This window comes from Dunckerocampus dactyliophorus, chromosome 13 (genome assembly GCF_027744805.1).
Source record: "Dunckerocampus dactyliophorus isolate RoL2022-P2 chromosome 13, RoL_Ddac_1.1, whole genome shotgun sequence".
NCBI classification, from domain to species: domain Eukaryota; kingdom Metazoa; phylum Chordata; class Actinopteri; order Syngnathiformes; family Syngnathidae; genus Dunckerocampus; species Dunckerocampus dactyliophorus.
The window spans coordinates 15002578-15017453 of NC_072831.1; the positions used below are offsets into that span (position 1 = coordinate 15002578).

Genomic DNA, 14876 nt, shown 5'->3' on the forward strand with positions numbered 1-14876 from the left:
ATTCACATTTCCAGCAGCTCTGCAAAAATGGCTCCCGTATTTGCCGGCGCACAAAAGATGGCCTCATCAAACCACCTCAGCGTGTAAACAAACATGGGAGACTAGTAGCAAACTAGCTTGCTCCTTCCACCCATCCATTTTCTAGATCCGCCTATCCTCAGTAGGAATGTAGCAATTCCCGGAAGTAAGCAACTGTAAAATCTGACGCTGTGTGTGCACGCTCAATTAGGAGAGTTTGTGTAAAATGTTGCTTTTTCATATGATATCAAGTGTATTTTTATTCGTATACATGTTTGTTAAGGAGAGGGGCTCCAGCACCAGCAAAGCAAAGAACACTACACATTTGTGGCAACACATGAAAGTAAATCACAAAGAGGCATGTTCTTATGTTGACAGTCTTACTAATTAAACTTCCTTATTTTAATTTGGTAGCTTCTTTGCACTATATCGTATTTTGGGTATTATAAGAATTTATGTTAAGGTACAGTATATATCCTGTGTATATCAATGTTCTTTTTTTCACATATTGGCCAATATATCGGTTACCGGCCGATATATTGGATATCTGCTTTTTTTCAGTCCCCAATATAGGTATTGGCATCGGCCCCAAAAATCCCATATTGGTCGGGCTCTAATATGAACCAAGCACAAACAGTTAGTGTTTTGGTCCGCAACATATCAGAAAAGAGGCAAAAATGTCAGTTGCTGTTTTCCAAAGTCAAAGCTGATGTGTGCGTGTGTGTGGATATCTTGTTTTGCATGTCTGCTTTCATGGCTGGCTCAGGAAATTATAAAATATTCACATATGAGAGGCTGAAATCAGAGGACATTTACATTTTTAAATAAAATTTAAAAAATTAATTGAATATCAAATTAGTTGTTGATTAATTGGATAATCGATTGATGATTGATTAATTGTTGCAGAACTAATAAAGTGAATCTTAAATGTGTATAAGTTCCAGTCCAATTCCAAAGCAAATATTTAACTTATAAATGTCTACTAAAACAAACATGATGTTTTATTACTATGACAAAAAGTGCTAAGACACCTTTTCTGGTTCTACTCAACATTTCTTCCTAGTGAGCAAGACTTATTTTTTTGCGTCTCTGGAGGCAGCGTCCGGCAGCAGAGGGTGTCACACCAGGAAGCCAAAACTTTCTGGCTGCCGGCACAGACCCCCTGCTCTCAGTAATGGGAAACAGTCTCTCTGCTAAATGTGGTGGAGAGAAGTAAATTACTGGGCTGCAGCTGTCGGCAGGATGGTGGGCTTCACGGGGGAACCATGGTGCTGAGGGAGGTGGCAGCTCCAGTGCTTACCTCCTCTCACGACAAGCCCGCTGTGTGCTTACTTTCCTGTGCAGAGTCCGCCTGCTCAGCCACTACTGCTGAGTTCAACGTGAACAGCTTCTTTTAATTTTTGTTCCTTTCCTTTCTTCTCATTTTCACTCTCCCATTTCCCCTTGTCTGAAGTTAGCCCCTCATCATTGCCTCTGCCTGCCACCTCCTGCTCAAATTCTGCAAGTCTGTTGCAACTTCCACAACCACACTACCCTGTTGCTAGGATAATCACCCTGCTGACAACTCAGTTTCATGGCGGAAGTGACTATGGACCCACGAAAGAGCTCCCAACCTCCAACATCAATCACTTCCCTGGCACCAGTTTAGGAAGAGGGTAATGACGCTGATGCTCAGCTGTCTGCAGAAAAGAGTTGACTGTATGCGTCATACTGCATCCTCCACATGAGTTTTAGTTTGTTTCTCAAATGTACTCACCAACTTAATACTTTGGAACCAATGTATGTCAGTTTAAACCGCTTGTTTGTGTTTTGATCTTGGCCATAGAGTTTGCTGGCACTAATTAGCTTTAAAAAAAATGTGCATTTACTGTATTTGTTTAGCATTCAGTTACCGAGTTAGTTAATACATAGACTTCTTGTTTACCCAGGGAGAGGGGCAACTCTCAGCGTGGCAGGAGGGAACTACCCACAGTGTCTCTATGGTAATCAGCAGGTGTCACTCACCACCGAGAAGAAGCGAGGGCTTTCTTATGAGCGTGAGAAAGAGGGGCAGCCTCTCTCGCCCCCCACCCTGCTTCCTTCCTTTTTTTTCCCCGTTGGGGTAGCAGCAGCAACCACAGTGACGAATAGAAAGAAAGAGGGGTAAAAGGAAGGGATAGAGAAGGCAACATTTGAGGCAGGGGTGGCCCTTTCCTGCAACCTGTTGATGCTGCTGCCAAAGCCCTGGCAATGAAGTCCTCCATCCAGCTGCACGGGGGAGGGAAGAGCCAACAGAAGTGGTTTGACGAGGAAGAGGGGGATGTAATAAAGATATAAGAAGAAGGGAAAAGAAAAATAAAGGGGGCTAAACCCCTGGACCATTTAGGATATAATGTGAGTCTCCTCGTGCCTTTTATGGGCAAAGTGAGATATCGCGTGTTGGGTCAGTGCTCAGAGTTCTGAGCCAAGTTCATTCTGAAGTTGCTTGTTGCTTCAGCTCAATAGTGACCAGTAGCATCAGGAAGACCCCAGACCCCCCAGCCCCACCTCCCTCCTCTGGAAGCAGGCTGCCCCATGGCTCATTGAGATGCAGGGCACTGGGTGGCAGGCTGCAGCTGCAGCCGACAGGCAGAACACGGCAGAAAAGGGCTGAAGGATGGTGGGGACGGCTGAGAGGGTAAAAAAAAAAAAAAACAACAAAAGGTACTAGCCCCCTCCTCCAATGCTTTGGAGTTTGAATTCTCTAATCCTCCACCTCCCCCCCTCCTACCATCACCTCATCTGATTCTCACACAAACTACGTTCATGCAGTTAGTACTGGCTCCCATCCTCTCATCCCAGAGCCATGAATGGCCAGACAGGACAAAGACCAACAGCAGCCCTCACAGGAAGTCCAACCTCTGGGTGTGGGCACTAACAGGCAGATTTAGTTTGACACTCGGTGGTTCTCCTCTCTGTGTGCATTCACCCTCATGCAGATCTGAAGAGTGTCTTTGTCATGTCATGTATGACAAAGATTTAGATATTATAGGGGTTAAAACTTTAAAACCTTCAAACTGAAAATTGAAGGGCCCCTTTTAGCAAAAAGGACAACAGTTTTATTGGAGCCTATCACATACTGTATATATATGTGTGTGTGTGTGTGTGTGTGTGGGGGTATATATATCATATGTATATGTATCATATGTACTGTGTGGGCGGGCTACACCCTGGACTGGTCGCCAGCCAATCGCAGGGCACATATAGACAAACATCCATTCACACTCACATTCATACCTATGGACTATTTAGAGTCTCCAATGAACCTAACATGCATGTTTTTGGAATGTGGAAGGAAACCAGAGTACCCGGAGAAAACCCACGCACGCACGGGGAGAACATGCAAACTCCACACAGAGATGCCCAAGGGAGATTCGAAACCAGGTCTTCCCAATCTTCAGACTGTGACTGTGTGGCCAACATGCTAACCACTAGACCACCATGCGGCCCATTTATGTATTTATTGCTCATATGTGTCCTGCATGTCACTGAACTGCAGTGTTAGAATAGAATAGTTGTTATACACTATTCGGAGGCGTGTGATTCAACTATCGATCTCACCGTCGAATCATATGAAAATGTCATGTGATCAAGATTGTACTATTCTGATTACATGGGGTACCCAAGGCTCAGCATACATTTTTACATATGATTTGCATATCATATCTTTTGCTTTTGTTATGAAAAACCTATTTTACAAATTCAACCTCATTTGTGTAATAAAAGAATTGAAAATGACTGGTGTCTTTAACAGCACACCTGCACATACGCAAGGTGGTGGTGCGTGCACACAGCGAAGCCCAGCATCTCTTCCAGATTTGCACTTTAGTAGTTATTTCGTTCGGATCGTGTATATTTGAAATACATATTATATATTGTTTTTCCATGCAAAAGTCTGGGAAAGGTACTCAAAGATGTAGGCAAAAGTTCTTGTAATCCGAAAATGATTTTCAAAATCCGTGAAGCAACTCACGTCAGTGTCCCACTACTCCTGTCTTCGACTCCTCATCCACACGTTCCTCGGAACAGACTGGGCAGCAAGTGCCCTACAAACTGCTGTACTCAAAAGTTTTGTTGTCTCTGGGTGCACAAAATCCTTGAAATTGTCACAAATGTGCCAGGACTATCACAATTGTGGGGCATTTCTGTAAACACTCACGTGTGTGACTATCTAGGTTTTGTGCGCATGTGCGTCACTTCCCAGACACATTGCAGTTACATTTCACAAAAATAGCTTTTTTTTTTTAAGTAATCTAAAAGACTATATAAAAAGAGGGATTTCAACAAAAAGAATTGGGCATCATACCCTGCAGTAACATAGCCTAAGTCCTCAACATTGTTGTCATCATGTTGAAACAAACAGAGCAGCTGGACTTTGCCCAGAAGAAACCACTAACATCTTCTCTGCGCCTATGCATTTTATTTACTTTAGTAATGGTCAATTCATACTATGAAAGCATCTTGATCCAAGTTGTATTCCGTGTATAGAGGAAGTTCAATTCTATCCTATACAGTGGAACATCTGTTACCGCCAACCCCAATAAAGTTTGACTTCTGTCATCATGTCAACTCTTGTCATAGTACCGTGTAAAATTGCAGACCTTCAGTACACTAGGAGTCTGAATTGTTACGTAAACAAATATGACAACATCCTCTCATGCGCAGCTGTGGAAGAACCTGTTCTTTTTCCCGTCTCCCTTGGTGTGAACAGGTTTGGAATTATGGAGGGTGTGTCAGTAGCAGGTTGGAGCTGTACACGTGGGGCCTGTGCAGCAGTTGGCAAATAAAGATAAATTCTGTTTGTTTGGCAGTGGTTCTCCGTTCATTATTTCCCACTTTGCCCAGCGCGCATCCCCGACCTCAGCAGCTGCTTGTCATGTAAAGACACTCTATCAGACTTTGACAGCTCCGCCCATGAACACACACGACGTGCACACACACCCTGCAAACAGTTGTACATATGTGGGGAACATATGTAGTGATTTATCTCGCTATTCTTTGCACACTATGAAGCTTTCTCGCCCCTTCTACTTCACTCATCTCTCATCTGGTGTCAAATCAGTCTTCTGTCATACAGCCAGTGTCGCTGAGTAGTGCTTTACAGGCAATGCTTGGATTCTGTATTATCTTTATTACTTAAGTGTGTCACAGCAGATTCTCCCGTAATATTTGCTACAGGTTTTGTCTCCTTGAAGTTATAGTTGGTCTGTCTGCTGGCCATTTTCCTGTTTTGGATGACATGTTCGCATCAAAAAAGGATTTGGTTTATTGTCTATGATGGACTATCATGAAGAGGTAAAAGCAGAAGGATGTTTCATCTTATGAGATCCATTGTCCTTTGTCAGGAGTCAATACTGTGTTCCGTACTCTACGCAGGATGAATTTAGATTGTACTCCGTAAAGCACTGATGACGATAACCTTTTGAAAGCAAGGGCCTCTCACAACATAATTGATCATGTCAAATGGTGGATAGGGCCTTATGTTTGTTTTCATGAGGCCCATATAATCTCTAGCTGCGCGTGTTGCCCTGTGTGTTAGTTAACTGTGAAACAGCTTAGCCATCAGTCTCACTTTTTGTCATGTCAAAGAAGAGGAGACGACACTGTGTGTGGAAAGTAGCATACAAGTAGAAGGGGAAGTTGGTCTAAATAGGAAGCTGTCAAGGGTCATCTTTGTTGTTTGAGCAGACAGTTAGTTGGTGGGGGTGGGGGGGACGCCGCCGCAAAAGTTGCCGGATGAGCCCGCTTCCACTGTTGTCAGCTTTGTTGTCATAGATGAGGAAGCTACTATTGTAGTTTGTCTATTGTAGAGTCATAGCCTACAGATGCATGTAGGCCTGTCACGATACATTTTGCTGGACAATAATTGTCCTACAAATTATTGTCGATAATCGATATTATGGACAACATTTTTTGAGACCGTAAATAAATTAAACAAACAAAAAAAGACCAAAAAAAAATCAATGAAAATAAAATGGACTCTGTCTCTTTTAGCAAAAAAATTACTTAAATACAAATCACAATAATAATCCAAAACAATACAAAATAGACTCGCCTAGCCAAACAAAAACTAAGTTAACAGATAGCTAATAAAATAAAAAAATGTTTTTGTTTTGCGCAACTGCTGTGGAAGCATGACTTTTAAGCTTGACTTGTGCTTCTGCGTAGTGGCTCTCTCCTACCCCTTCCAACACTGCGGCGTTGTGTGACGTGCACCAACAAATCAAAGTAACCTCACATCATGGACAGTAAGGGCTGTGATTTGTCTGCTTTTAGTACATAATTTCCAGTGTGCATACAACTTCTTCAGAGGACGTACGGCAAATGCCACCAACATTTTCAATAAAAGTGATGGTAATTGGTTTTACTTTCAATAACACTCTCCAGCTCTTTTTAGTTGGCATTGTTCAATTGCTACAAAGGAGGCTAACAATGTAACTAGCCATCAAAAGCCAAGGTGGGTGCCAGAAAACCCAAGCGTTTTGGTGGAGAATTCCACGGCACGTCCTCAACACCGACAGACTTTTAAATGGTTTGCAATTGTGTCAGGTGGGAGTGTGTCGTGATTTTGCAGAAACTTAAACCAAACTTTAGTTGGATCTGCATCAGTTTGCTTTTTAACATCCTTAACTCTCATACAAGTGTAAAAAGAAGTTAACAATGAGCAATGCAAGGTAACGTAGTATAGGTTAGGAGGGAAAAAGATGCTTGCAAAGCCAAATGCCACAGCACTCGTCTGGAAATATTAATACTGAGTATGTGAGCCCATCAACACAAACGAGCCAGTATGGCAAAAATTGGTAACAACCTAAAGGGCAACAAAACAAACTTGCCAACCTAAAAAGAAAAATGGTGACAATAATATTGTTTCGTGTCAATTTTTGGGACAATAAACATTTAAAAATGACTCTGCATTGTTTTGTGACTTGGTTAAATAAAAAACTTTGTTTGTCCCGTCATATTTTTTCATTGTACTTTTCTTTAAATTAATGTTAAAATCTCATCTCGTTCTGGTGGACCCAATCTCGTGCATCGTCTCGTGAATTGGGTGTCTCGTCCTCACATATCACACGCTTTGTGGCTGCCCACAGCAGTCCAGCTGAACGCTGTTGTTATCTGTAACACACAAATACTTCTCAAGGCATCAGACACACACACAAATGTATTTATACACAGGCACATGTAAACGCCCCTCCATATTTGAATGAAATAATGTGAGAGATTACTGAAGATGTTTTCTTTTTTTGTTTGTGATAATGGTGTCGCATTATGATGTCTTAGCATTGTGCACATAATGTCTTCAGTGTGAACTGGGATGATAGCTGGGGGATATAGGTCAGCCAAAATCTTACCACGGTGTGGGAGACCAGCTGGAGCCCAACTGAGGTGTGGGCAGTGTAAAGGAAAGTGCTACCAAAGGCGTTAGGGCACGCAGGGATTGCTACGTGCTGCGGACTGCAATAGTGCTAACCACAGGTGATCGGCCTTGAAAGGCATTTCTCGGCATATGCCAACCACATGCTTTTTCACAAAATTGGCCAATACTGATCGGTGGCCAATGGATCGGAGCATCCCTAATTCTTACCCATTTTAGATTTCATGCAAACTCTTTGTTAGCACCAATGTGATAAAGTCACTTGTGGTAAATTGAGGGTTTAAAAAAACTGTATGACAAATTGCATATGATTTAAATGGGGTATGTTTGATGCAAAAGTGCTAACTGTGCAGAAAAACAGATGAAAAATGAGTATGCATTGTGCCATGATGAAAAATACAAGACATCTGCTGAAGATTGAAGACAAAAGTACATTAGACTGTGGGACAGATGTTTTGTCTTTGAGCCAACACTTTCACAGTAAGTCTTGACAGCTAATGAGCGCTTCACCTCTCATCCGGTCAACTCTGCCAGAATGTCCGTACTTTACTTAAGTGTCCTTTTCCTTTCATTCTCTTTTTCGCATCTCATCCCGGAATGCCATTTGGACTCTGTCCCGCTTGGGTTGGTTGCTATGTCATCTGGGCTCAAAATAAATGTAATGCGGGAGAAGGAAGTTCATACTTTGGAGTTGTGAAAAGTGCAAATGTTGAAAAGTGACATTGGCTCAATCAGTGGTAATAGATTTTCCGTTTTAAGATTATTTTGAAAGATGTACACAAAAATGGAGACCTCACTAGCTGCTGTTGAAAGAGATCACTTATCAGTTTCATTAGTCACATGTGTGCTTGAAGAGGGCAACAGAAGCTTATATTGACAGATCCCCTATGTCTCCCCGACACACACACACACACACACACCGCTTCTGTGTTGGAGGAAATGGGGCAATTAAGGACAGCTTGCTACGACTCTGCATGGGGCTAATATGTGTCTCCATAATTAAAAATGAATTACTCTTTTCCTTTATAAATATTCAAGTCCCATTGCACGGTGTGTCACAGCCTTGCTATGGAACATAGGCTGGATTTTCCCCATCTGCACAACATCTGGCGCAGCATTTCCTGAAGCATCACCGAAATAAATTGAGTTTTGTCTGAGAGGGACACGCGTGGCTAGAAGTTACGGATGTTGTCTCAAAATCAAAGCGGGCTTTTTTGGCACATTTGGTGGTGTTTACAAAATCACGACAAAATAGTGGCCTCACTCAGGACATACTGACTTGACTCTGGCTTGGTGGTAGTTGCTACATTAAAACAGTTCTTCTACAAGGCATTGTCCTCTAGGTTTCCATGCCAGTTATATATGATAACCGGCACCTTTTTATAAAATCAATCAATAGCCTTCAACATAATCCCGCGACCGTGTGTCATAAAATTAATGCAATCATTTTCCGCCGTGCTGTATATCACAAGAGCATAGGATAATTGTAAATGCGCGACCTTGTAGAGGAAAAAAATGATATGCTCTTGTGTAAGTAATAGGGGAGTCACGAGACACCTAACCCACTAAACGAGACGATGCACAAGATTGCGTCCGAGAGAACGAGACCAGATCTTAATATTCATTTTAAGAAAAGTAAAATGAGAAAATATGGCTGGACAAACAAACGTCCGAAGAGACAAAAATCCACACAAACACACCACCAAAAAACACAAACAAAAGCAATCATAGCAATGACAATAATAACTACAGAATGCAATTTCGACTTTTTCGAAATTGCGTGTGAATGCCTGAAATGCAGAATTGCAAATGAAGAAGCTTAACTGAAATGTTGTAGAATGGTTGAATTTTGAAATGTAGAATGACTGTAGGAATATTTTGGAAGATGAGCGGAAGCTGTATTGAAATGCTGTCGAAATATATGAATGTTCAAATGTAGAATGAGTGTACAAATATGTTACATGAGCTGAAGCCGAACTGAAATGGTTTTGAAATGTATGAAAGTTTAAATGGAGCATGAATGTCTAAATTTGTTGAATGAAGGTTGAAATGAGTGGAAGTGTAGAAAGAATTGGAAAAACGGAAGAACGGTAGTTCAATGTAGAATGAATGTAAAAATTTGTAGTCTATGCGGAATTGTGCTCAAATGTAAAATGAACAAAGGAAGAGTTTGAATGACTTAAAGAATGCTAGCAATGCTAACATGCTAACGTTAAAATGGTAACACCTAGCATAATATTGCTAGGTGTTGATAAGTGTCTAACCATGAAAATAGCAAAAAAAGTCAGCATGCTAACATTATGCTAACTAATATTAGCATGTTAGCATTGCTAATGTTAGCATGGTAACATCTAGCATGATAGTGCTGTGTTTATCTGTGTCTACCTATAAAAATGGCAAAAAAATTCTAGCATGCTAACACTTAACACGATAGTGCTAAGTCTTTATATATGTGTGTACGTATAAAAATGCCTAAAAATGCTACTATGCTTATGTTAGCGTACTAGTAACGTTAACATGCTAACGCCTAGCATGATAGTGCTAAGTGTTTATACATGTATGTACCCATGAAAATAGTGAAAAATGCTAAATGTGCCGAATGAGTTTAGAAGTTTGACTTCGGAACGAGTCTGAATCGATTGAGAAATGTGGAAGTTGTGGGAATTTTAGAAACATGGAGAAACACAGAGCGATTTTCAGTAATACAGTGAAAATGTGAGGAAATGTGAATATTTACTTTGAAAGTCAATTTCGGTGTGCACCCCTAAATTTTCTGCTTGCGCTCCTAAAATTTTAAGTTAGAGGCCACTGTGCTCCTGGTAAAAAAAAAAAAAAAAATGTTCAAACTAAGTGTCTGCGACATCTAGTGACTGCTGGAAAGGAGACAAGCGGAACAGAAGAAAGGGTCCTGACTCCTGCTAAAAAACATTTGTCCTCCAGCTGACCTACAGTGAAAGAAAGGTGGTGACAAGATGGTCATTTTAGTGAGCACTAGAACTGAATAGTAATTATCACATTGCAGCAAGGGACAGGAGGGAAAAATGATCGTCGATGAAAAAGCTTTCATCACAAAACTCACCCATGAAACCATTGCAAAAATGGTCCGTTTGAAAACCCGCTTATACTGAATATGTTGTAGTTGCTGAATTACTTTGTAAGATTAATTTTCTCCTCCGTAATTTTGATGCCCTTTTTTTCCATTCGTATCAGGAGAATACATCAAGACCTGGAGGCCAAGGTATTTTCTTTTGAAGAGTGATGGTACATTCATTGGCTACAAAGAACGACCACAAGATGTCGACCAGCTGGAAACCCCCTTAAATAACTTCTCTGTAGCACGTGAGTATTTGCTTTCACAGAAACCACTGCATTTTTTCCCCTTGATTCTTGGCAACTCGGCATCCAACTACTTATCCATAGTTGCATTGTTGTAACAGTTACAGTATGTTCATAAACAATTCCCACAGATGTCTACCTTCTTTGAAAAGTGATTATTATTTGGAGCAATCATTAAGAAGCTTGTCCAAATGGATGCATGATTTCAGTATAAAAGTGGCTGATCCTGTCTCTGCATGTAAATTAGAAACTTTTGAAATATTACCAAATTCACCACACTGCCATTGCTTTGAACTTGTTGTTTTGACTCCTGTCATTAATACATTAGATGTCTTCCCTGCATGCATCTTCTCCGACGCTCTACTGTGCGAAAAAATAAAAAGTGCCCAGAGCGGCCTGGCCTGATCCATCTTCTAAAAGTTGCTGCGACAAGTCTGCCAATGACTGAACTCAGCAATTATACAGCCCACTGTTAGTTGAAATGCTTCCTCTTAGACACTTCTGAGTTATCATGGCTATTAGCCGCCTGACTTTTATTTATCTGCTCCGAGGCGCTGCCGCCATCAGCGATAGCGTTGCTTTACAGAGACAGCGACGTCGAGGACACGTGATGCTTTGCGGCTGACGAGGGTGCGGCAGCCGGATTACGTTTCATCCCTGATAGTCATGTTGGATCTCAGTGGTGGTCCACTCTGCTGTCCTCCATCGCTCAGACTGAGGGCATTTTATGTTACTTTCTGACTATTTTACTGACATTTTTCATTTAGGAACAGATGTTAATAGAGGATCAGAAGGAAATCCATTTCCCCAAATGTACTTATTAGATCATTGTTTACAGATTGCTTTCAAGAAACTGGTGATTGAAGAAAATGATTACCGGTATAATCTCTATGGTTGAAACTAATTCTGTTGCACAGTTTAGAGTAACAGAGGCTTATTTTTACTGAGTTTGGACACTGAATGCGAATGTGAGTTGTGAATTGTTTGTCTATATGCGTCTTGTGGCTTAACCACCTTGACCTTAATGAGGACAAACGCAAACGGTATAGAAAATGGATGGATGCATTGACATCAGACATGCACATCTCATGACATTTGCAGAGCATCTGAAGGATTAACTTCACATGTGTGTTTTTTTCACCACCACAGAAGAATACCAGTGATTAATGGCAAATAGGAAATATAAAACAACTTATGATGTTGCCTTTCCTGGCTGCTTTGTACGATATGGCTGTTGTGTGAGTTGACAATAATAACAATAATCATTTTAAAAATGCTTAGAAAATATGCTAATTCAAATGGACTACCAGGTTTAGTATCAAAAGCGGTTTCCTCTGCCAAAGTACAACTTTTATATTCTAAATTGGTCAATGGTGTGTGTGTGTTCTGGTAGAGATGAAGATAAATGGCTATAACTGTGGGTCTGGCTCTCCCCTCTGCTCTCCGACCCCGGCACCTCTCTCTGTCTCCCCTCCCCACTACCTCCCGTCTTTCGGCTAGAATGCCAGCTGATGAAGACGGAACGACCTAAGCCCAACACATTCATCATTCGCTGCCTGCAGTGGACCACTGTCATCGAGCGCACCTTCCACGTCGAGACCCCCGAGGAGAGGCAAGTGAGAAGCATGCGCCTCTTGGCTCACAGAGCAGCAAAAGACAAATCATGTACATGCAGGGCAGCTGTCCCTGATGCTAGAAAACAACACAAAAGTTGTTTTTTAACTTTACACTTGGAACCATTGAAATACATGCATTCAATCATGATTACACACTTGCAGATTGTCCACTTGGCGGAACTCACACTTGAAATTGCCCTTCTGTTGATAAGAAGACAATTATGTGACTGGGCTGCTGGCTTTTCGTAAATGGGCTGATGTAATCTTTTCTGCTGCTTGTGCCTTCCTTTAGGGAAGAATGGACAAAAGCCATCCAGGCAGTTGCAGAAGGTCTGCAGAAACAAGAGGAGGAGATGATGGACTCCTCTCCAGATCCCATGGACATGGAGGTCTACCTGACCAAACCCAGACACAAAGTGGTATGTCTCATTTTGCATGCTGCACCTGTCAACCTCTTTGACTTTCCCAACATCAGCCCTGTGTGGTTTAGCACCAGATAGCATGTCCACCAGGTTCTCCAGCCCCCATGTGTATCATGACATAAAGGTCCAAGGCCACTGGATTGGATGTCCCTCACACAACCATTTTTAACATTTTCAAGGGTCAAGGGTTAACTGAGACACAACCGCATATAGGCTAAACCATTAGAGTGGGAATTGGATGGTGGGTGAAATAGTGCCTTGAATGCTTCTCTGTTGTTGTCAGTGGTATTGTATGTCCTGGCTGGTTTGAGCATGAGTTTGTTTGTAATCAGATGCCGCTTTCTGTCCTCTGGCTCTCCAGACTATGCACGACTTTGAATACCTCAAGCTCCTGGGAAAAGGCACTTTTGGAAAAGTTATACTCGTAAAGGAGAAGGCCACGGGACGCTACTATGCCATGAAGATCCTAAAAAAGGAGGTGATCGTAGCAAAAGTGAGTGGTTGCCAGTGAGATAGTAAAGCAGCGAAAATACTTGGGGGGGAGGGGGGGACATTGGAGCAATGACCCGATACCTAACTATTGTTTTGAGTTGCACAAATGTTCTTTGTGGACTCTTTTTCCAGGATGAAGTGGCGCACACACTCACAGAAAACAGAGTGCTCCAGAATTCAAAGCATCCATTCTTGACAGTAAGGAACCTCTTCATATACCTTAACTTTATTTTACATTGTGATGAGTCTTAGTCATCACGTTGTAGCATTCATTCAGAAAAATAAGGAATGAGGGGCCCTACCTTTTAGTTCTGAGGCAGGTTGTGCTAAATATAAAATGATCCTTATAAAATAAGGGTGTGTAAGCATATTGGATATACTGCATAATGCTTTACTTTTTGTCATTTTCTATGCAGATGTTTTATTTTGAAGTGTAGCACCTCACAATATATTCATTTACATTCAGCTGTTTAAATAATGGTCTTTTTCTCATTTTCTGTCTCCAGGGACTGAAATACTCTTTCCAAACACACGACCGCCTTTGCTTTGTCATGGAATATGCAAATGGTGGTGAGGTAAACTCTCACTTTCTCAACTTTCACTCAAGATTCACTGGTAGTTTCAGTTATAGCCATTTTTCTGCAATAACCAACCTCCCATCTCTTTACCGCCAATCTCTGCTATTTCCTCTCAGCTTTTCTTCCACCTTTCAAGGGATCGAGTATTCTCAGAGGAACGAGCTCGGTTCTACGGTGCAGAGATTGTGTCGGCGCTTGACTACCTGCATGCTGAAAGAAATGTGGTATATCGAGATCTAAAGGTAGATGTAGATATTTGTCCTTTCCAATCCTTGCTTCACCACGCTGTCTTTTTTTAGCCTTCTATTGTAGGAAGGAGATGATCAGTGATTGATTTCCAGATGTCTTGTTTATTTAGAGCTGTGGTGGTCTGTGGCCTGTTTTGTAGCAGGTATCTGTAGCTATACCACTTCCTTTTGCATAGACCAGCCAGGTCAGCATAGCACCCCTCCAACCCCCACACCCCTGGTTCCCTGCCTATTTCCCTTGGGTTTATGAGGCAGTATCTCATCCTGCTAAGCTGCTATTGAAAATGCCAGTGTAGCAGGATTGGATGATGGTACAAATGGTGCTGACTTGCTTGGCCCTGTTGGACACATGAGATACAGCCATCTGACTTAAAACGAATGTTGCCTCAATGTTGCTTCACTTCATCAGACTACATATTTAAAGGGCTCATGACACCAAAATTCATTTTAATGTTATTATTTTCTCGAATGCTGAAATATTTACAGTTTTTCAGGCTTTTGTCACTCCTTCTACAAACTGGTGAAGGAGTGGCAGGTGATGTTTTACACCAGAATTGACTACACAAAAGTTATCGTTCACACCAATGCTTTCTCAATTGTTATGGTCCAGTTTGGAATTAATATCTGTAGTTACATATTTTTCTATATTATGCCTGGGGATGTCTTGAACCACATTTTTTGGCTTCCGATAAGATTTTTTTTTTTATAGTCTTGCCTATCCGATTCGGTACCGATGGTTTTTTCTTTTTCTTTTTTTTTTTTTTATAAAAAGG

The 14876-nt window shown here is 41.5% G+C and overlaps 1 protein-coding gene across 1 annotated transcript in view; it reads left to right on the forward strand.

Moving 5' to 3' along the window:
- Window positions 1-14876, forward strand: part of akt1 (v-akt murine thymoma viral oncogene homolog 1) — a 46185-nt gene that overhangs the window by 16130 nt on the left and 15179 nt on the right. The window contains exons 3-9 of the mRNA XM_054796009.1: window positions 10622-10750; window positions 12248-12359; window positions 12656-12782; window positions 13147-13278; window positions 13410-13475; window positions 13784-13852; window positions 13972-14097. Of these exons, the coding sequence (XP_054651984.1) occupies window positions 10622-10750; window positions 12248-12359; window positions 12656-12782; window positions 13147-13278; window positions 13410-13475; window positions 13784-13852; window positions 13972-14097 (761 nt within the window). The remainder of the gene's footprint in view (window positions 1-10621; window positions 10751-12247; window positions 12360-12655; window positions 12783-13146; window positions 13279-13409; window positions 13476-13783; window positions 13853-13971; window positions 14098-14876) is intronic.